This window comes from Xenopus laevis, chromosome 3S (assembly GCF_017654675.1).
Source record: "Xenopus laevis strain J_2021 chromosome 3S, Xenopus_laevis_v10.1, whole genome shotgun sequence".
NCBI classification, from domain to species: Eukaryota; Metazoa; Chordata; class Amphibia; order Anura; family Pipidae; genus Xenopus; species Xenopus laevis.
The window spans coordinates 80,983,496-81,005,971 of NC_054376.1; the positions used below are offsets into that span (position 1 = coordinate 80,983,496).

At 35.2% G+C, this 22,476-nt stretch overlaps 1 protein-coding gene across 7 annotated transcripts in view; it reads right to left on the bottom strand.

Moving 5' to 3' along the window:
* foxp2.S (forkhead box P2 S homeolog) overlaps positions 1–22,476 on the bottom strand; it is a 146,310-nt gene that overhangs the window by 35,147 nt on the left and 88,687 nt on the right. For all 7 annotated transcript variants that reach the window (XM_018255874.2, XM_018255875.2, XM_041588546.1 and 4 more), the window contains 4 exons: positions 19,941–20,154; positions 18,562–18,666; positions 6,347–6,434; positions 4,771–4,854 (listed from right to left, as the gene is read on the bottom strand). In XM_018255874.2, the coding sequence (XP_018111363.1) occupies positions 4,771–4,854; positions 6,347–6,434; positions 18,562–18,666; positions 19,941–20,154 (491 nt within the window). The remainder of the gene's footprint in view (positions 1–4,770; positions 4,855–6,346; positions 6,435–18,561; positions 18,667–19,940; positions 20,155–22,476) is intronic.

Genomic DNA, 22,476 nt, shown 5'->3' on the forward strand with positions numbered 1-22,476 from the left:
TTATGGCTAGTGATAGGCGAATTTTTTACGAATAAAATTTGCCGGCGTAAAAAAAGAAATGGACGCCAGCATTAGTTTTTTTTTTACGCTGGCACATTTTCGTCAGTGAATGTGCGCTGGCATCCAAAAAACGGACACCGGCAGTCAAAAACAAGACGCCGGCTCCATTTTGCAAATATTTCGGCTTTTCACTAATTATGGCTAAATGAGAAGCTAAGCTTTGGTTGTGAAAAATGATTCTAATATAAGAATACCAAATGATTCACTAAACTCCTGGGTAATGATCTTGAGGTTTGAAAGGAGGACCAAAAGCATTTTGTGTGATACAACTTATGTCTGATTTGTCTGTATAGGAGCAAAACTTGGATGTGTTTCATATGTCAGGTGGAATTTGTTGTGGCACACTTTTGGCACACCAGAAAACAAAAAAGAGTTTTGTAAATAAAGAGTTCAAATTATTTATGCAAAAAAAATATATATATAGTGTAAAAAGTGATCGTATGTATATACAGTATATATATATATATATATATATATATATATATATATATATATATATATCCATTGTTGTTCTTAAAGGTATATTAACCATACATTCCTTAAGGCATGGTGCTCCACATTACAAAAAACTCTTTATCCAGAAAACCCCAGATACCAAGCTTTCATTTATAATTAGATTATATATTATAGCCAATGTTACAATATTTGCTATTTTGTTGTTTTTTTGTTTTTATTTTAGAAAACAGTATTCGTAGAGAAGCACATTCACTTATTCCACCCTAAAACAAGGAGCTGCTCCTGGCCACCAACTGCTGTAGTACAAAACAAAAAAAATCATTATTTAGAGACATTGTAAAGTCACCAGTTTTTCAAAAACAAAACAAGCCTGCACTGCTATCAAAAATAAATATACTGCAAGTCAGGCAACAGCTCTATGCTTGCTTACTACTGTTCTCAATAGTGCAAAACTGAAGTGTACATTGTTTACCAATTACAAATGATCTATAAATTGAACGGGAGATCTGTAACGCATTACAATTTGAGAACTTTAAGTAAAAATAACCTAAAGAAGTTTAAATTGAGCTCTGGCATAGTGTTTGTTCTAAGTCCTAAATCTCAGATGAGAAGCTCCAACCAGCTGGAAAATTCTACACTGACCTTTAGTCTCCTTGCTAATGTGGTGGAATGGTAATGACATTACTACATATTCAAACAAAATTGTCTTAATTGCAAATTAGCCAGAGGAGGCTGAACATTTTCAAATTAAATCTGATTGGAGATGGTGAGAGGAAAATGGAATTTCCTCAGTAACAATCATTTGTGGCATGTGTTAACAAATATAATGAAATGTCAAGTTTGCCAATTCCTCTGGAAGTATCATTTTCAATTTATGATTACAGTGTCACTTAATGCTGATGTACCCTGGAAAGCGGGTGTCAGGGTATGGAAAAAATGGAAACTAGGTGAGAATATATGCGAGCAGTTTTTAAATCTGTCCTCCATGAATCCCCTCTGCGAGCCACTCTAACTCATTATCAAAAAACTCATCACCTCTACCACACCTTTGTGGCCATAAATAGCATCCAATTAGCAAAAATTAGAAGAAGTGCAACACATGCAATGATTAAAGCCATCATTGAAATCATATTTATAAGAGATAATGTGCTGGTAAATTTGATCGTTATTTAACCCTTATGTCGGGGGAATTTCTCTTTCTGTATGCCACAAATGTTGACAAATGTAGCTCTACACACACATTACCTTGCATACCCTGTCTGCAAAATGCTTTAGCTTTCACCCTGAAATTATCAGCATCTCTTACTGTATGCAGTTTAATTTCATTTGCCCCTTTAAATCCCAAATAATATTTTTTGCAACAAAGTTATTTTTAATAGGGAGCTATGGTGTGTGCAGCATTGATTGATCTTTCTTTGTGGATTTGTTTTACACATTTAGTCAGTGGAGAGATTTGTTAGGGAAACAATAATTAACATATGCCAGCTAATTGTTCCTCTTTCTTGGGAAGCAGCCAGAAGAAGCACATTAGCAGTTTAATAATAACGACTGGCACCCTGAAGGCATCCCCAAGTGCATCTGTTCCCAATAAACTGCAAACTGTTATTCAGCTCCCACTCAAAGCTGGCAGGCTGAGATGGGAGTTCTTTGTTACGTACATAAAAAGGCTGAGATGATATTACTAAATGCTGTACTTCATGCATTTCGAAAACCAATTGTACATGCTTTTTCACAAAGACTAGAACATCTTTCACAAGCTCTAGAACTGCAGGCATTTATACCTTAACTGCGTGTTTAAAATCTAATTAGAACAAAAGTGCAAACATAAAGATCTGCTGTTGTCTGGTTCAGCGCAAGTAAAAGAAATACCAGGATATACTTCAGTGCCTCAGCATGGGAAATTATATTGATAATAATTACTTTACAGATCGTTCAAGATTAAGTCGCACATATTCAAAATAAACGCATATTTTATTATTTCTGCAAGGTTACAGGGGACATAAATAGTTAATTTTTAGGGATGCTGGGTACATAAAAGGATAAGCCTACTTAGGCCTATCTTAAATGAATCTCTCCATATGCACAGTGTAAATGATCTGCTTATTAAATGTCACTAAATTATGCTCAGATCAATGTGCTACTAACAAAAAGCATCATTTCAGCTATTTGATGTAAATGATTGAAATAAGATGCTGTAATGTTTTAATGTGTCAGTCTGTATGACAAATGGATAATAGTGAGCATTCTGAAAAGTAACTTTCAGCACTATAGGTCCTGCTTGAAAATGTCTTATTCAATACCATGAATGGTTGCGTTTAAAGTTTATTTTCATAAAACACACAACCTGGACTGTCTGTAATAATACATTTATGATCACTGCACAGATCGATATTATTATTATTTGCTTTCTATTGTAATGTTTTCTGTATCAGATTTGTAACATTGCCTGCGCTCAAAAATACAGCTAGTCTGACATTTGTGCACAAGCTATTTTCTTTAAAAATAAAAAATGAAATAAAATAAGCAGATTTAGGCAGGAGACATGGGAATGTATCAATGAACTGCAGGAAGGTAAATATGTTCACCTTATTTCAGAGAAAGCATGCAGAAATAACAAGCATAGGAGGGCTGTAGGTGTACAAGCATAAAAGGATACAAAGCATTGTGATATTAAATAAGAGAAAGCAAAGATGAACATTTAACCACCTTAGCTCATCTGAATATATTCAAGGTTGGGTGAAACTCATCATTCAGGACTTGCAGCATTGATAACTTTGATTTTCAGCCATCCATAGCATGGCCAAAAGCTACCATTTAATGAAGTACAATTCAGAGAGTAAATGGGATTATATAATAGTGCAGTTGCACCTTGTGTTCATGTACTGATAGCTGTTAAGTGTGTAGTGATGAACCAACAGAGCTCATTCTTCCCTGGTAATACATTCATGCTATTAATATTTATAAAGTAAGTGGGCTGTCTCAACTGAGTCGGTGCACATAAAATCATAAATCTATTCTATCATATCAATTGTGATTTTTTTTGTACAGTGAGTCCATTTTTTCTCCAGAGATGAGTTTTCAAGTTCTGCCATTCAATTCACCATTCAGATATCCAGTTCCAGTGGGAACTTTTAACTGTGGTTTCATTTTAAATTGTTCATCTTAGATTCTGTATTAATTGCTCACCATCAAACACAATTAGCAATCCTTTATATGTGGTTCATGTAATTTAATACTTCAATTACATTATTCATTCAGGTTTTGTTTTGGATTATAGGCTGAAAATTCTTTATTAGTGTAGATGTAACCATGCTGCTGGAGTTAAAAAAAAATCTCTGATTGAATAATTAATTGGAAAAGAACAAGCTGCAGATTCCTGATGGATTTATGAGACAATTATTTCATCTCCTGGTTATCTACATTGTGCAATGGGAATCTATGAAAATATATAAATGTATAGAAAATAAATATATTTTTCTAAAAAAGAAACATTCAGACAACATATATCTCTAGACACTAGTGGGTTAATTAGCATTTAAAAGTACTAAACTAAACTAAAAGTACTAAATGTTGACTTATTAAAAAAAATATATAATGACTGCTATTCAGTGATTAGATTTAATTTATGCAAATGGACACCTTTTCAAAGACTACATTGGTTAAAAAGGGGTACAATAAATAGTTCTGAGCAGCAGGCAAATGTAATCAAAGTTTCTAATAAAAAAAAAGTCTGTTTTTATTGTAGATCTCTTTCTGAGGTTTCTGTTGAGAGGCTGCAAAGCGACAACATCAAAATCTGGCTGAGGTGTCTTCCTGCACTACATTAAGCCGATTAGATTCAATACAATATAATATAGTTCAGTTCCTGAGAGTATTTTATAACCATTGAATGTACCCAATAGATTTTTGTTTCATCATAGTGCAATAAGCTAGTTCATGCACAAAATACATAGGTGCTGGAAACAGTAAAACTATCACATCAAGATATTCTGTCTCACGTTGAAGGCAATGATTTGTGCTCTTAGAGATGTAGTTTGTTTAGTGTCACCTGTGGTGTAGATTGGATAGATTTTGTTAAAGATAGCATTACTTTCAAAGAAACATACAATTTGACAAGCTATTGCATTTTACATCCATTTTATTGCAATATTTTTCATCACACTCATTGTTTTCAGGCTGGCACAAGATTGTTCATTTTCTTAGTCAGTTACATTTGGAGACCTATTTACTGTTTATAAAGCAATATGCACTTACTGGTTTTGGAGATGGCTTGGGCTCTGAGGGTCGCATGTGCAAGTGGGTCATCATTGCCTGAAGACGCTCACGTTCTTTAGAAAGCTGTTAAGTGAGAGTAAATCAGAAGCATTTTAGAAATGACAGATATAGCTATTTTATAACACTGATACATCATAAAGCTTGTCTCCATATAATGAATGCTGCACATAAATGGCTGAGTTACAAATGTAAAAGAAAATACAGCACTGGTTATGTTTAGAGCTTTAGACTCTAAAGTTAACCAGAGCTTTAGTCTTACATGAAAAGGTCAAAGAAAACAAATAATTTAAACAATAATAAAAATTGCTGCTTATCAAAAATAAAGCAGAAGTCACTATACTGTGTAAAAAAAAGTTTGGGGACCCCTGCCCTAGCGTCTCATTTCTGCATCTAAGTCCTATACCATTCTGTTTACTGGATGTCTAGAATCATTAAGCTGTTCTGTGACTGTGATGACTGTACTTATTTGACCCAAGTGCACACTTTTCTAAACATAATCAATTAAAATGATCCTACAATAGCTCACCTTCAGATCTTCCTAATTCCCTTAATACATTGAATTTAAAGGAATTGTTCAGAGTAATAATTAAAAAAAACTTGGTAAAGAGAAAGCTGTGCAAAATAAAAAATGTTTTCAATATAGTTATTTAGTCAAAAATGTAATGTATAAGTTCTGGAGTGACTGGATGTCTAACATAATAGCCTGAACACTACTTCCTGCTTTGCAGCTCTCTTGGTTTGCACTTATTGATTACCAGGCAGTAACTAGTAACCAATCAGTTACTTAAGGGGTACCTTGTGGGTCACAGCTGTTTGCTTTTGAATCTGACCTGCATGCTAAGGATCAAAAGCAAATACACTGAACAGTTATGTCCCATGTGGCCCCCATTAAAGTCACCGACTAACCAAGAGTGAGAGAGCTGAAAATCAGGAAATTGGGTTCTGTTTTGTTATGTTAGACATCTGGTCACTTCAGCATTTATAGATTATATTTTTGGCTAGCTAACTTTATTAGAAACATCTTCAATTTTGCACAGCCTATTTACCCAGTTTTTATTTTTACACTGAACTGTTCCTTTATATTAAATTGGTTATTATTTAGTTGTGGGCACTCATATTATATGAAACGTTTCGTCCCTTGTGACACAAAACGCTTCAGACGAGAGATGATTGTATAAATAAAGTATCTACTTTTTATCTACAAAAACTTTGGTCTGATCTATACGTGAGTTACCAGTGTGCCCGGCACCAACATTTATTCTTTGCATATGGATTGAGGGGATGGGGCTGGAGCACTGGGCCACATCCATCTCCACTTTGGTGAGTCATTTTACAAGATTGGATTTGTTTATGCTAAAAAATTTCTCTTTCATGTTGACAACTCAGAAGAATCCTTTAGTTTGCTATATTTTTCAAAACAAAGTTACAATTTAAAAAAGTAAATATGCATGCAATCATTGCAATTTGTTGAGTCAGTTTTTTAATGGGATCCACAGTGTCAATGTCATCCTAGATGAACACAATGTCAATAATGATCATTCTTAAGGTGACAAACCTGAATTTCCAGTTGCTGAACCACTTGCATTTGGACTCGACACTGAGCAGTACTTCTGTCATCTAACGCATGCTCGTTGTTAAGGTGCCTGAAAAAGAGCAAAAGAATAAAAAAAAGGTAATTCAAAGCCAGTTACTATCTTTATAACAGGGTAGCACAATAGAAATTGAAGTAAATTTAGACATTTAGAGATATCTAAATATGTATGCATGTAAAAAACTGTCTAATGTGTAGAGGTGAAGTGATAAAGGTCATTTCTCAGAACCCCTATATTATAATCTTCACGTACTCCACATACCAGAACACATATGATAAACAGGCCATAATAAATAGGACTTATATGTCAAATAATTACATCAAGGAACCCGGGCCAGCATAATATGCTACCTCCCTTTATGCTCTGTAATTATTGGAAGTAGACTGGAATCTGCTGATGCCCAGAGGGTGTTAATACACATGTGCTAATGAATTTGTAGGGTGTGGTCATTTGCTTTTCTTTATGTGACCATATAATGAATGCATAATGAATAATAGATAGGCCATACTAATGTTGGATCTGGGACCAGCAAATTAAGAATAGGATGAAATTCATGATACTTTCTTTGACTACTAAAAAATCCAATAGGCTTAATAGTCTAAATCATAGGAAGCCGTCACTGATTATTTCAAAATCTCCCCAAGCTGACCCACTAGCTGTACTGACAAGCCATGACATCCTGACATACCTTAATTGCTATGCACAGCATGTAAGTTCTGTCTTTCATGCTAGGCTAGGGGCAGCACACATCTCAACACACAACTCAAAGGAGCTTTGAAAGCTTGAGGCTACCCAGACTAGGCCTTTCTCAAAACAGCTTCTAGGTTAAGCAGGGATATCAGACCAACATATAGCAGATGAAATAACATAGACAATCCATATGTGGTTGGAATATCAGAATTATTAACCAGCATCGCATTCATGTTTTTTTTATAAACCAAGCAACACAATGAGACAGAAGCTTGTACACCCAAAATATCCAACCCCCAGTGTGATGAGTAGAGCATGGATCTATACACTGGAGAGACTAAACAACCATTCAATAAACAATTGGCCCAACATAGGAGTACTAAGACTCCATCTAAATCTACATCTATATCTTTGCCTTGGTGGTTTTACAGCTAAACTATCATACTGTATGTAAAAGTTACACCTCATTTAACTCAGTACAACATTTTAGGCAGTGACTTTAGTCTTGATTAGGGGTGCAGCATGGGTGAGACAGGCCTTAGAAAGTTATTATATAGATAGTGATAGATGACATTATGCTAAAGAAAGTAAGCTTGCATTATGTTGATGCTTTTCCCATGATGTCCTCTTAAATGGCTGACGTATGTAACCTTATATCTGCCCCTAATCGTATTATTCAAAAAAAATGCTAGAATATTCCTCATAATACCATTCCAATAAATGCACTTCAAGATTTTTTGTAATTGTAGAAATGTTAAATGTATTCTTCCTCTGATATTTAAATGTGAATTTGAATTAAAATGAGTTTCTTAAACCACAAAATGTGTGAGTCTTAAACATAAGGATATTACTGCTGATTACAGAAGAGTCTTTTGCATATATTGTGTCCTGCTTATTTTATAATCATCCTTTTAATGCATGCCGCACTGCATTTGAAAATATAAATTAATTCGCACTAGTCTGGGAGCATATCTATCCCCCAAACCAGTGATAAAGACACTAATGCTCACTTACAGATAATTCACTAAAAAGGTAATTGTAAAGCTTAATTTTGTTTTCTTGTAATATATATATATATATATATATATATATATATATATATATATATATATATATATATATATATATATATATATATATATATATATATATATATATATATATGCATATAACACAAGTATCAAACATACATGCATGATTGTGTAGCTATAGTGTTTGGTTTGAACTTGGCAAGTACTGTGCATTTTCTTATCTTCTAAACAAACACTTACACACATATATAGTACCATATTGCAAAATTAAGTTTAGCGTAGCCTGTGTCCTTCAATTTTCATATATTATTTTACAAAAAGAACCATACACACCATAAAAATCAAATGGCTGGGGCTGCAGGCACAAACATGCTTAGAAAATATTTGCATTTTAGCATTAAACTTGTGTTATACATTTGAAGAACAAAACCATGTTTGCGTTGAACTGCTCAAGTCTTCATATTCAGTTTATCTGTGCTGCTTTCATTATAATAGAGAGACTGTAGAGTACAATAATAGTCAGTGAGGTTTTGTCTTGATTGAATTTTTCAGAGGAACACAAAAGAACCTTGCCATTAAAATAGTCCTTTATTCTCCTGCATGAAGGCGAAAGGTTTTTAAAGTGTTGTGATGTTCAGTAATGAGCCTCTATCTAAATTATCATTGGTGACAAACTCACAAAGCTCTTTTCGAGGACACATAGTTATGAAATGCCAGAGCTGCCACTTTCTTTCCTGTAATTATAGGCTAGCTTGCAGCCCTCAATGATCATTTATAGAACAGCCTCCAGTGGATTACCGAGAACTTGAAAAACACATACATACCTCTGCCACATCTCCCTTCTCCGTTCCTTGCTATTGTTTACCAGTGATATGTAAAATAATAGAGCCTATTCATTCCTCTACTTAATTATGCCAATCAACATGCAAAAATGGCGAAGAATACGAATGAAATGCAGCAGGATTAAATAAATAGATTTAGCATGAACATGAAATTAGGAATTTATATACGTAAAATTATTTCATGTCAAAAATATTCTCTTTTATGTCGTTATTTCTGTCTCAGGTGCTACACATAGCTGTTAAGAATTCTGTATGATATATAAATCAGGAATAGGATAATATTAAAAAATGAGGATTCTTGAAATTTCTGACTCAGAACCTAATTGCTGTTTCAAAATGCATATGCAAAAGGACATTTCATTAATCATTTAATCATGTTCCTCACAGGAAGTTGGAACTAATGTTGCAAATACCCTTTTCATATGAATGCTCCATAATGCTATCTTATGTATTTGATATATTGCATATGTCATGAATTATTGCTGCTTCTAAAGTACTAAATGGGTTGTTATACTTAAAGATGCTCATTACAGAACCTTTATCATTTTTTTTACTTATTGCTAGTTCTATTTCGCGGCTTTCCACAGGGCAACAATAATGCCTTTTTCGTAATGCCAAAGGTCTGTAAATTACCCATGCAATCACTAACACCATTTCACAGACCTGCTCTACTTCTGCTGGTCTGCTAACAAGACGATTACACACAAATTACTGAATGTCTATGAAATATTTAAATGCATTCTGCTCTACTATGCTTTAATAAGAGCAAAGCAAGCTATGGAATTCTGGTTAGATCCACTCCTTAATGTCCCCCTAATGAGCCTCTTACTGTGACTGCAGTTCAAACAGAAAGGTGAAGAGAAAATGCAAAGGGTGCGTTCAGAAAGCCAGCAAGAACAAACATTGTGTGAGCCAGTTCTAATTTATGGGTCACTTTATAGGTATATTGATTTTTGTTTTCAAAATGGAATAAATGATGTGGTTGACTGACATTCTTTAAAAACTGCATACGACTAAGCTGGGTCTTAGCCTCATGTACGCAGTTTGTAAATGATAAGCATTTTCTTTCAGTAGACATTTAATAAAAACTACAAATAGAGAAGAACAAAGAAGACTCTTGGAATTGCAAACTCTCTTTTTTTTTTAAATATCACTCAAGAAAACAGGTATGTGTGAGTATGAATGCTGAAACAGCCTATTTTGAAATTAAAACTCCAGCAAAAAAATTGATTTGATGTAAAAACGGATAGTAAATATTTGCAGCTACATATAAAATATTTAAAAAGTCTTTTTATCTTTCTCTCATAGGCCTATACTACATAACTACATCTTTTTTAAAGATCGATACTTGTTGTGGGCGAACTCTTGGCCTAGGTCTAATAACCTAAAGCAACTCATTAGATATTTGCTCTCATTGCTTAATCTGTGCTAGCAAATAAAAACCAACTGGTTGTTAGGGGTTTCTAATTTGGGCAAACTTTGCCTTATAGGTTTCCCTATTCGAAGCCCAGGGTGAAAGCTAAATATTGCAAAATCAAATGTAGTCCAACAGCCAGTGGCTGTGGAATTTGTTGAAACTTCCTATTAGTGCTGGCCTTCACAGAAAAATAGCAGTAGTAGTAGCCACTGCCATCTACCTTCAGTTACACAGTTAATTCAATGATTCCTAATCAGTCAGTATTGAGTATGTGATCATATCCAAGAATGTGATCATGAATATCCCCTTTGTCTTTACTTCCATGAGAATATTTTTTAGTACTACCTGCTCGTTGTTCTTTATGGGTTTATAGATTATGACTTTCCTAATCATCAAATGATGCTAAAACATTTTATGGCAATTTAAACAACATTAAATTGCAAGATGAACTAGTATTATCTTCATAGAACCTGGGTTGGTGAGGCATAATAAATATGACAATAAACTTTCAATATCTCCATAAGCCAAAGTCAAAGGTAAAAAAATGTATAGCGATCTTTTAAACAGTCTAATCAGACAGAAGATACTGGAGGTTTTTAGACAATTATTACAAACTGTTATATTTATTTTAGCTGGCAACTGGCAGGTTTACACTGCATTCGTATTCTGTTCTGTGGTTAATCCTATCAGAAACATGCGTTCTACAGAAGAATGTATTGCATGTGTTTTCAGCACTTAGTGGATAAGGTTTGGAGTGAATTTAAAATGCAAGACGTTAGATGTCAGATCCTATTTCATTGACTGTTACATAACATTGATTTGATTGTAGCCAAGTCATGTTATATTATCTTCAATAACTTTTTACATGTACAAGTTGTCTGTCCAAATATTTATGGACCTAACTGTAATTATTGAAGGTCTTCTAGTAAACTGAATTTTGTAAAAGGTTAGTTAAGTGTACCACTTGCAGGCCACAATGCCACAATAGCTAATGTGCCAACAATGATTTGCTTTTTCCCTGTTTTTCTAATGCTTGCTATAGAATACTTCTTTACTGTTTCACTGGCATCCATTTGAGTTTTCTAGAGCACTACAGAACTGGGAACAACCTCCTGCAATCAAGTCACTTTCTCTGTTATTATAGTCAAGCCTAAGAGTAATTGGCTGAAGTCTATATGCACAAATATTTAATTTAGACTCCTGGGATTAACAGGAGTGAGGCTTCATCCTTCAAATGAAATCAAAAGGCTCTTTTCATATTATAAATTATGCTTTACTTATATCACTACAGTAAATATACAGCACAAAACTGTAAACCCTGTAAAATCCAATTAAATATGGGTGGCAGAGATAAGCAGAGATAAACTTAAGGGGGGGTTCCTTTATTAACACTGGACAATTTTGTAACTGGGCAGTAACTTTTGTCAACCAATCAAAGGTTTGCTTTCATTATTCAACCTGCAGGTTGCTGAAACAATCCAGCCACTAATTAGTTGCTATGGTTTACCGCCCAGGTGCAAATTTGCCCAGTGTGAGTCCCAATAGACTACCTTTGAAGGACTCACATAACATCTGCAAACGGTAGCGCTTAAGAGCCTCCTATTGGTGTCTGAAGTAAGCCACCCCTTTAAATGTTTGAAATGTCAATTTTTTTTCTATTTCAAATAACCTTGAAATGTAAAAATGTTACATTATGTATTAAACAAATCAGAAAAAAAGAATAATAATACAGTGAAAAAAAATTCATATCTCAAATTTCCAATTTTATTAAGTTGGAGTTATTTTAAATGGTCTGATAAGCTAAACACATTTGAAAAAGACAAATTGAAAGCTACAATTTGCCTAGGACATGTAATACCTGTACCTGGAGGTCTAGTGGGAGGGGTCTGCAGGGACGCCTGCAGCCCCCTCGGCGGGGACGCCCGACAAGCTGCTCCGCTTCTAAGTCCCCTTAGGTGCGTGCAGCGCGCCACTTCCTGGTTTACTGCGCATGCGAGCTGGCTTGATGATGTCAGCACGCAGTGGCGCGAATTTCAAAAGGTATTTAAAGGGACTTCAGTGTGTAAAGCTGGCCATAGACGCAACGATCCGATCATACGAATCGTGGATTCGTACGATTTTCGGACCATGTGTGGAGAGTCCCAACATTTTTCGTCCAGCGGAAATCAGTCGTACTCGTTTGGTCGATCGGACAGGTAAGAAAATTTCTGTCGCCTGCCGATAATATCTCTGCGTGTATTGCCGATCATACGATTTGCAGAGGGAGACTGTCACTAGCTTTGTCAGACATAAGTATCGTACGATTGCTGTCAGGGGCAGAACATCGGCTGATCTGTTCTTATTTGATCGGAATGGTAAGACTTTGATCTGAATGGTTAGTGGAGGGTCGGGAGATGGGAAAGTCCAATGGTACGTTGATTCGTACGATCGAATCTTTGCGTCTATGGCCAGCTTTATTCATTGCCCGTTATAGGAGTTTGTTCCTGGTGCTTTCTGAGCTTTGTGCTAACCTGCTATTCTGATTCCTATATTGACTCCTGCCTGGCTATTTGACGATCCTGACTTCTGAATTCTGACCCTTGCCTGATTACCGACTTTGATTCTGCTTAACCCCTCTGATTGACTTCCTGGTTTGACCCTTGCCTGCCTGAATACGTTTATTCTCTGCCTGCTCCGACCCGGTCTGATCTGACTACGCTATTGCCAAACGCCTTGTACTACGACCATCTGCCCAAAGACTTTGCCTTACTGTTGTGCCCCTCTGCCTGTCTAGAACTTCACCTTGCACCTCTCGTTTTAAGACCTGGCGCCACTGAGTAGCTGAGGGCTCCTCCCGAGGCCAAAGGTGGATGCTACAGGCAGAAGCCCGAGCCAAGACCAGGGTGCTTGGCATCAGTTCTAGATTTAGGGTGTCAACTGTTACAGGACAGCTCCCACTGACTTCTATATAAAATTGCAAGCTTTCAGATAAACTGTAAGCTCTATGGGATAAGGTATTCCTTTTTCTTGTCTTTTAACACATAGCACATACTCTTGAATATAACTATATTTTGTATTAATCTTTTATATTATTGTATTGACACTTGTTTGTTCTATTAATGTATTGTTCATACCGAGAGTGATGAGAACATGCATAAAATTCATGTTCCGCATACCAGGTAAGAACAATATGAAATATATGTTACAAAAACAAACACAAGGTAGATACATTGTAAGACTATAATAATATATATTAATATAGAAAGTTGGAAATAAATATATATCCTTTATTATAGTAATAGCACATTGCTATTGTAAAACTAGAAGACTGAAAATTGTCAGTCAGCTCTGCCTAAATTGGGATCTACATCTGGAATGCATATGGTTGTTTATATTTGCTGTTTTAATGACTTACAACTGACAGGTTCAGATAAGCTGGGCCACATATGAGTAGGCACTGTGTATCATGCATCGGGTCTATTTTCTAGAAAGTTCTAAAATATGACAATGCCATTTCCCATAGTGTCCTCTTTAAACAAATATTGTATCATCTTTTACTCATTTGTTTTATATCTATAATAAATACTTTAATGTCCTTAAACCATGCTGCTCTGCACTAAGCAAACACAAGTGTTTCGGATAGCAGATGCCATACCAGTAGTTTTATTCTTATCAAAGGTTTTATTGGTTATAGTTTTATATTTTCTTGTCAATACCTGATAAAAAAAGGCTAATGCTTTCAACTTTACTAGTTAGAAACATGACGTTATTTATCACTAAAAGCCATTTATTTGAAGTTATTCTTTACTTCACACTAAATCCTTTATATTATTACCCAGTGATTCAAAGCCATTGTGTTTTCTATATCAATCTCCTCAAATACATTTGCCCAGACTGCTCTTTTAACATGAGCTCCGAGGTAAACTGTCATTTGAGCATTTCAAGGTACAATGATTTAAGGTCTATTTAAATCAGCAATTTAAATATGTGCAGAACTAAAATGCTTGAAATACGCATGGTATTCTACATTTAAAGTGTATTGTAGGTATAACATTTATGAAAGATCAAAATTATATTGAAATGTGTGAGCATTGTAACTTTATGTCTAATGTAATAAGATGGTGCCCTTTTGCAAAGCATAGCAATATAGTATATGTATATAAGAATGTAATGTACATGGTTTGTTTGATCAAAATCTTTTATATGGATTATTAGAGTATGACAGATAAAATAAAATCTGCTTTATTTCAAAATTGTGTGTAACAAACAGATTGAATGTTACTACAGAGTTATTTGGATCATCGGAAGGACATGGAGACTTGTGAATCCGGGTTATTGTTAACCGCAAAATTGTGCGCCCGAGAAAAAAAAAATACCCAAAATGCTGTTTATTTAAGTTAAAGACATTGTGCTTGGGTGCCTCCTTAACTAAAAATAATTTCTGAGTTCCTCTCAACATTAGGCATTACCAAAATCCATCTAAAAGAGTTTATGAGTGACTGAGCCAAGCTATAACTAGGCACCTTATAGTCCAATATAGTCTTCAAGCCAATTTGTCTATGAGCATATACAGTAACTGATGTTAAAGTGACACTAACTCAATTTTGCATTGTGTCAGCATCATTACTAAAAACAGACCACACTAATATTACGTTCAAGATCTTCCATAGTCTCAAATCACCCCAAGCCCTGTGTTAATGGAGGGCTCCGGCATGGTGAACTGTGCAGCCCCCGAGAGAGCTTGTTCTGTCAGTCATGCTAGGCAGGGGGTGGCACAATTTTATGTGGCCTGGAGTACAATTCTAAACAGTTTGGCCTATAGGAGGAGCCCAGCATGACTAGCAGAACAAGCTGTTGCTTGTCAGAGCCCTTTGGTAATACTAAGCCAGGGGAAAAATAATAGTGCCATCCCTTTTTTGGGGATACTAAAACAAATTCTTCGTTAACAAGAATACAATGTTTACCAGGATACAATTGTATTGTGTCTTTATAAGAGTTTTGCAGTACAGTCTGGTGGGTGGGGTGTGTGTGTAAAAAATATAATATGTCTAAAATCTCTCAAATGTGCAAAACAAATAAAAGTGCTTCACTCTTCTTATTATGTGACCATAAGTCTACTCGATATGTGCATATCATATGTTTTTAAATAATATCTGCAACTATACAATTAAAGAGAAACTATACCCCCATAACATTGCAGGATTTCTATAATATATTTTTATCATATAATGGGCCAGATTCAATTCAGCATCAGATGTACCAAGAATTTAGTAGGTCAATATAATATAAATCTGTATTCATTCTAAAGATATGGTTTTCTTTTAAAAGGTATATAAAACAGTTTATATTATTTGTTTAAACACTTAGGGGCAAATTCACTAAGATGCGAAGTTGCGCCAGGTGCAACTTCGCCGCACTTCGCCAGGCGTAGTTTCGCCAGGGCTCCGCAAATTCACTAAAATCCGAAGTTGCGCACAGGGGTAGCGTATGGTTGCGAAGTTGCGCTAGCGTTGATTCGCTATATAAAGCGAAGTTACGCTAGCGAAGGCTAATTTACATACGGCGCGAAATTCAAATTTCAATGGAGGAACACGTATCTGCACTACACTTTTTTTTGGGGAAAAAGTTCGATCCTTCGAAGGAATAATCCATCGATCGAACGGTTAAATCCTTCGAATCGAACGATTCAAAGGATTTTAATCCAACGATCGAAGGATTATCCTTCGACCAAAAAAACTTAGCCAAGCCTATGGGGACCTTCCCCATAGGCTAACATTGGGTTCGGTAGCTTTTAGGTGGTGAACTAGGGGGTCGAAGTTTTTTCTTAAAGAGACAGTACTTCGTCTATCGAATGGTCGAATAGTCGAACGATTTTTAGTTCGAATCCTTCTTTCGAAGTTGTAGTCGAAGGTCGAATTAGCCCATTCGATGGTCAAAGTAGCCCCAAAAAAAAGTTTTTTACTTCGAATCCTTCACTTGAGCTTGGTGAATTGGCCCCTAAGGGACACATTTACTAAGGGTAAAGGATTTCGAAGTGAAAAAAACTTAGTTTGATATTCAAAGTCAAAGTCAAAGTTTTTTTTGATCGAATATGGCCATATGCGATCATAGTAAAATCGTTCGATCGATCGATTAAATCCTTCGCTTCAAACAATTTGAACGATTTAACTGATCGATCAAATGATTTTTAAAAAAAAACTTTGACTTCTAAAACTTAGCGAAATGTTGGCTATAGGTTCTAGGAGGTCCCCATAGGCTAACATAGCCATTTGGCAGGTTTAAGGTGGTGAAGTTTTGAAGTCAGAGTTTTTTAAAGAGACAGTACTTCGATTTTCGAATGGTCGAATATTCAAAGTTTTTTCAATTCGAATCGAAGTAGAATTTGGCCTATTCGATGGTCGAAGTACCCAAAAATTACTTCGAAATTTGAAGTTTTGAATTTAAAAATTCACTTTGAATTCACTTCAACCCTTAGTAAATGTGCCCCTTAGGGGGTAATTTACTAAAATATTAATATTTCTCATTATTTTATTAAAACCTCTTTGATCAAACTTCCATCCACATTTTTACCTTATTTATCAATAAATTAATCCGGTGCCGGAAAAGACTCTGGATTACGCATTTTTTACGCTTTGAAACCCAAACATTTATTTGGATTATTGTATGAATGGTATGATTATTGTATTATTATTATTATGTATAAAACCCAGCACAGATCCTGATATCTTCCATTTGTAAAAGAGACATCTGCCATTGATTACTACATGACTGTGGCAGGTGTGAGATTTACTTTTTTATTTTGACTTTTAGCAGCCTCGGGATTTAATAAATCTAGAAAAATGTGAATTTTTTTCTACGAAGAAATTGTGTTTTTCCCTGACCAGAAAAATTCAGACTTTAGTAAATAACCCCCTAAATTATGGGAGTGTAGACTTTAGAAGACAAACAATATTATTTTATATAGTTCAATCCATACATTTGAAAAAAACTTCCATCTTGCTTATTTCAACAAAATAAATGGGAACCATAGTTATTGTAAAAAGTCAAGCTGTTGATCAGCTAAAGCAACTAGACAATTTTCATTTTTTATAAATACATGTAAATAGCAAGAGGAAGAAACACTAATAGCTGTAGTCTATTAACTTACTGTTCATTTCTAAGAAATACATGGAAAATTAAGGAAACTTTAATATATATAATACAACTCCTGAAGTCTCACATGAATAATTTGTGTTACAAAACCATTTAACTCATTTTGCTATTTATCATAGACAGCTTTTGTATTCTTTAGTTAAGGCTTTCTCTGCCCTCTATCCCAAGGATAGGCTTCCATTTGTAAACACATCTTTTTGATGTTTCTGCCAACATCCTGGCAACAAAGCAGTGCCATTTCAAATAAGCTAATTAACTTAATTGTTGTTGAAGCATGAAACAGTTCATTCACCCTGTTAACCGCACCATGACAACACAAAATCTTCAGCCTGTGAAGTTACTCATCTATAAAAATGGTCTGGCCTTGCATTGTATACATGTTTTTTCCGATGTCCTATTTATTTTGATGTTTACAAATGCAAATGGATATTTAGATCAATATAAGAGAAAGGCAGAGCACACACCTATGAACACATGAACAAAAAACCAAAGGAACATTTAATATCCCCATAATACTGGACCACACACTGTGGCTTTTCCTCCCTTTAAGTGTACAACTAAAGGTCTGTAAAATGAAAAATATCTGCCTTTGGCCCATACTGGGAGGGTCTTAGAACTAAATGGTCTGCTATAAATCCTAGGAATTCCCTTCTCAATCTGTTTTTTAATATTGTGGATTGTTATGAGAATTGAAAATTCTGAGAATTGAAGAGACACAGCAGTAAACTACAAAAAGAATGCTACACTGGTGTACAGGGATCTGAATGAAACATATATTGTAGATGATCACAAAGTAATAATAAATCTGTAAGGGGATATGGACAGAGACATGCAGCTCCAAGTAATACCAGCCGGACTGGCTAATCTTGCTGTTAATAAAAGGATAACATGCCCTTGACTCTCTAGCTAGTTCAAAGATGATTGTATACACTGCTCTAGAACTTTTAAAATTTGGAGTTTCAACACAATATTATTTCAAGTCAGACTGTATATTGCTGATGAGAAAGTCAAATATTTATTATCTATACATGAAGATCAGCAGTATGCAATTTTATACAGTAACTTACTTTAAAAACTGTCCAAAATCTTCACAAATATTTTCACAGCCTGGCCACTTACAGACACCATGTCCATAAAGAGTATGTGAAGCTCCAGTATCCTCATGTGACGAGCTGTAATAAAAAGAGAACATAGCATCAGATTAATCTCAAAAGCCATAATCGTTGGAGGCTGCTAGTGCCTGTCAGGTTACGATCACTGACAAACAGGTCAAAACAGGTCAATTCAGCTCAGAGCAGTCAGAAAATTTTAATCGTTCTATTGAATAGTTCAACTGCCAAGGCAGGATGATGTTCCAATTAGAGGAGAAATAGAGCCAAAGATGACTTCTAATAAAGGATTTATAAAATGGCTATAAAACACTGCATAGTAATTTTGACATTTGGCATCATGGCTTCCATCAGTTAAATATACTTTAGCACAGATTATAAACACGAATAACTAGCAAACACGTAAAATGATTTTAAAATGTTTTAATATTAAACTTGCATTAAAATTGCATCCATGCAGGTACCTGTAAGACCAATAGCAAACCTGTAGGCATATCTGTCATATCTGTCTTTAGGAACTTGGAATCACTGACATAATAATGTTGAGGATGTATCTTTATCTTAACAATTTGCCAGGTAGAACCAGGCGAAGTGTACTTTGGCAAAAAGGGTAACATATAAGAAAGTTTACACTTTTAATTTTGCAGATTAACAATCGTCGACTGATAGAATATTTGCCTGGCGAAATGGAGCAAAAGTTCTTTAGCACTGAGTTTTTTTACCTTGTAGCAAATTTGCACATTTGCAGTGAATTGTCATTTTTGTGAATATTTGCCCAAAAATCACAATTCGTTCTTTAGTAAATGATCCCCATTGTATCAAAAATTATGTGAAGGCTGAACTTTACATCTTGGGTTCTTAAAAACTGTAGGTTACACTCATGTTGGGGAAAATCAGTAGCATGTTATCAGAACAGATTAATAGCTACTGTAAATTGACACATACTTTTAAACAAGCCATGCCACATTGTACAGTATGCTATGGAAAAGCTACTTAAAGCTATCCAGACCAGCTGTATAATTAGATGCTGTTTTATTTCAAAGCATGCATTTATTTTGTTAAATTCAACAGCATCATGTGAACAGCTTTGGTTGATTGCTGTAAAGATATATGTTATTTGTGCAGGTCTGTTATATAAGTAATGGTTTTTACAAATGCACACATTGAACACAAATCAAAACAACAGCAGGCTTATCTTCACTTACATAACTTCTCATAGCTACATAAAAAAACAAGACAAGTGAACATGTATTTAATTATATCAGAGATGTCTCAAGCAAACGATTAGTTCCCATAAAAAAAGACAGGCCAGCCGAGTAAGGCATAAAGTAAATTACCTGTCTCTTCTTGCACTCAGTACTGAAGCCTGTCCATTCACTAAGGAATGATGTGTTATTGGTGGTGATGCTTTGGAAGTGGTGGTGGAGGTAGTAGAAGAGGAATTGTTAGTAGTGAGGTCTAGCCCTCCATGTTTAATACCATTATCTTCCATACTGTGAACTCCAGTCACTTCTTTCCATAGCTGCTGAATTTCAGCAGGGCTCAAACCAGCTGTAAAATTAGATAAATACCAAAATTAGCTTCTGTTTCTACAATGTCTTTGTAGCACCTTTGAGTTTGTGAGTTTAAATCTAGTTTAACATCATTAACATCTTTATAACATCTTATAATTCCAATATTATAGTACAGACTGAACACAAACCATTTCTACTGCATTTGGGGAATAATATAATAAATGGTCTTAAGTTTGCAACATGTCTAGTTACTGGCAACCAACCAGCAGGTAGTGCTTACTGTACAGCTGATGAAAACAATTCTGATTGGTTACTATAGTCTCACAATGTGTTACCTAATAAACTGCAGTTTATAATGTTGTAATTTGCAAAATCTTGACTTGAAATTTGTATCTTGTAGCAATAATGTGCCTTCTATTATTATATTATTATAAAGATATTAGAAATCATCTTGGGGTTCTGTCACAGATATAAAAGCCATTGACCTATGACCTTATGTCTTTGTAAGGTCTGATAACCCATCCATCTCCTTAATATCCTTATTTTTATAATGGGGACAATTATTTCATATATAATGCTTCTAAGAGCAGATAAGGCAACGTTTTAGTTAATGGGATACTGTCATGGGAAAAAAAAAATCAAAATTAATCAGTTAATAGTGCTGCTCCAGCAGAATTCTGCACTAAAATCCATTTCTCAAAAGAGCACAGATTTTTTTATATTCAATTTTGAAATCTGACATGGGGCTAGACATATTGTCAATTTCCCAGCTGCCCCAAGTCATGTGACTTGTGCTCTGATAAACTGCAATCACTCTTTACTGCTGTACTGCAAGTTGGAGTGATATCACCCTCCTCCCCTTTCCCCCTCAGCAGCCAAACAAAAGAACAATGGGAAGGTAACCAGATAACAGCTCCCTAACACAAGATAACAGCTGCCTGGTAGATCTAAGAACACCACTCAATAGTAAAAACCCATTTCTCACTGAGACACAACATTGAGAAGGAAAAACAGCAGCCTGCCAGAAAGCATTTCTCTCCTAAAGTGCAGGCACAAGTCACATGACCAGGGGCAGCTGGGAAATTGACAAAATGTGCCGGAGTAGCACTATTAACTGATGTGTTTTGAAAAAAACATGTTTTCTGATGATAGGTTCCCTTTAAAGTTTATATGTTTGTTTCAATAAATAGCTGGAAGGGAAGCCCTGTATATGCTGTCTCCCAGGTGCCCTACACCCACCAGCACTGTCATGTTCTAAATAACAGGCAAGCTAGGTACATGCCAGCGGACACCTCTAGGTGTGGGCTATCCACTTTGCACAACTGTTCTTATATTATAACTATTTATACATGGGTTCAAAAAATTGAATTTGAGTCATGTAACAGTAAATTTGAGCATGTAACAGTAAACAATGGTCCAGGACTAGACAGTATTCATCCATGGTTACTAAACAAGCTTAGCTCTGTGGTTGCCAAATCTCTGAACTTAATTTTTTAGGATTGCTTGCTGTATGGTATGATGCCAGGTGAATTCCTATGTGGTGGCAGTTTTTAAAAAGGCATCCCATTCTCAGCCTGAAAACTATAGGTCTACTAGCTTGACATCAGTAGCAGGAAAGCTTTTAGAATGGATAATAATGGACAAGATAATTGAATACATTACAAATCATAATACTATGAGTTTGTGCCATCATGGTTTTGTGAGTAATACTTTCCAGACTATTCAAATGGTCTTCTACGAGGAGATGAGCCAGAACCTAGACTCTGGGATGGCAGTGGATGAGATCTGGTTAAATTAAGGAATATTAGCCAAAGACAACTGTCTGAAGAAAAGATTGCAAACTATGTTGGTAAAGGAGAATTTTCTAATTGGATCCGTTTTGCTAGTGCCACAGTGGTCTGTACTTGGCCTTTTGCTTTTTAAACCTGATTATTAATGACCTTGAGGTGTACACTGAAAGTACTATCACAGTTTTTGATGACAATACTAAACTCAGTTGAAAACGACAAGTTCCACACAGGATGCTGCGATTTTTGCAGAGCTATATGCCTAAATTAAGAAACTGGGCAGCAAACAGGCAAATGAGGTTCAATGTTGTTAAGTGCAAGACTAAACATAACTGTTCATTACATATTAAATGGTAATGTATGTGCAATCACATTCAGTGGCTACTAAATCAAATTAAGTACTGTCTTGCCTGATAAAGGGCATTAACTCGAGCAATGAAAACATAGTTTTGCCTCTTTATAGAGCCCTGGTAAGGCTTTACCTTGAGTATGCAGCAGTGCAGTTGTTGGCTCCACTCCTTAAGAAGGATATTTATGAGATGGAGGGAATGAAGAGATGTTTAGGGACAGCG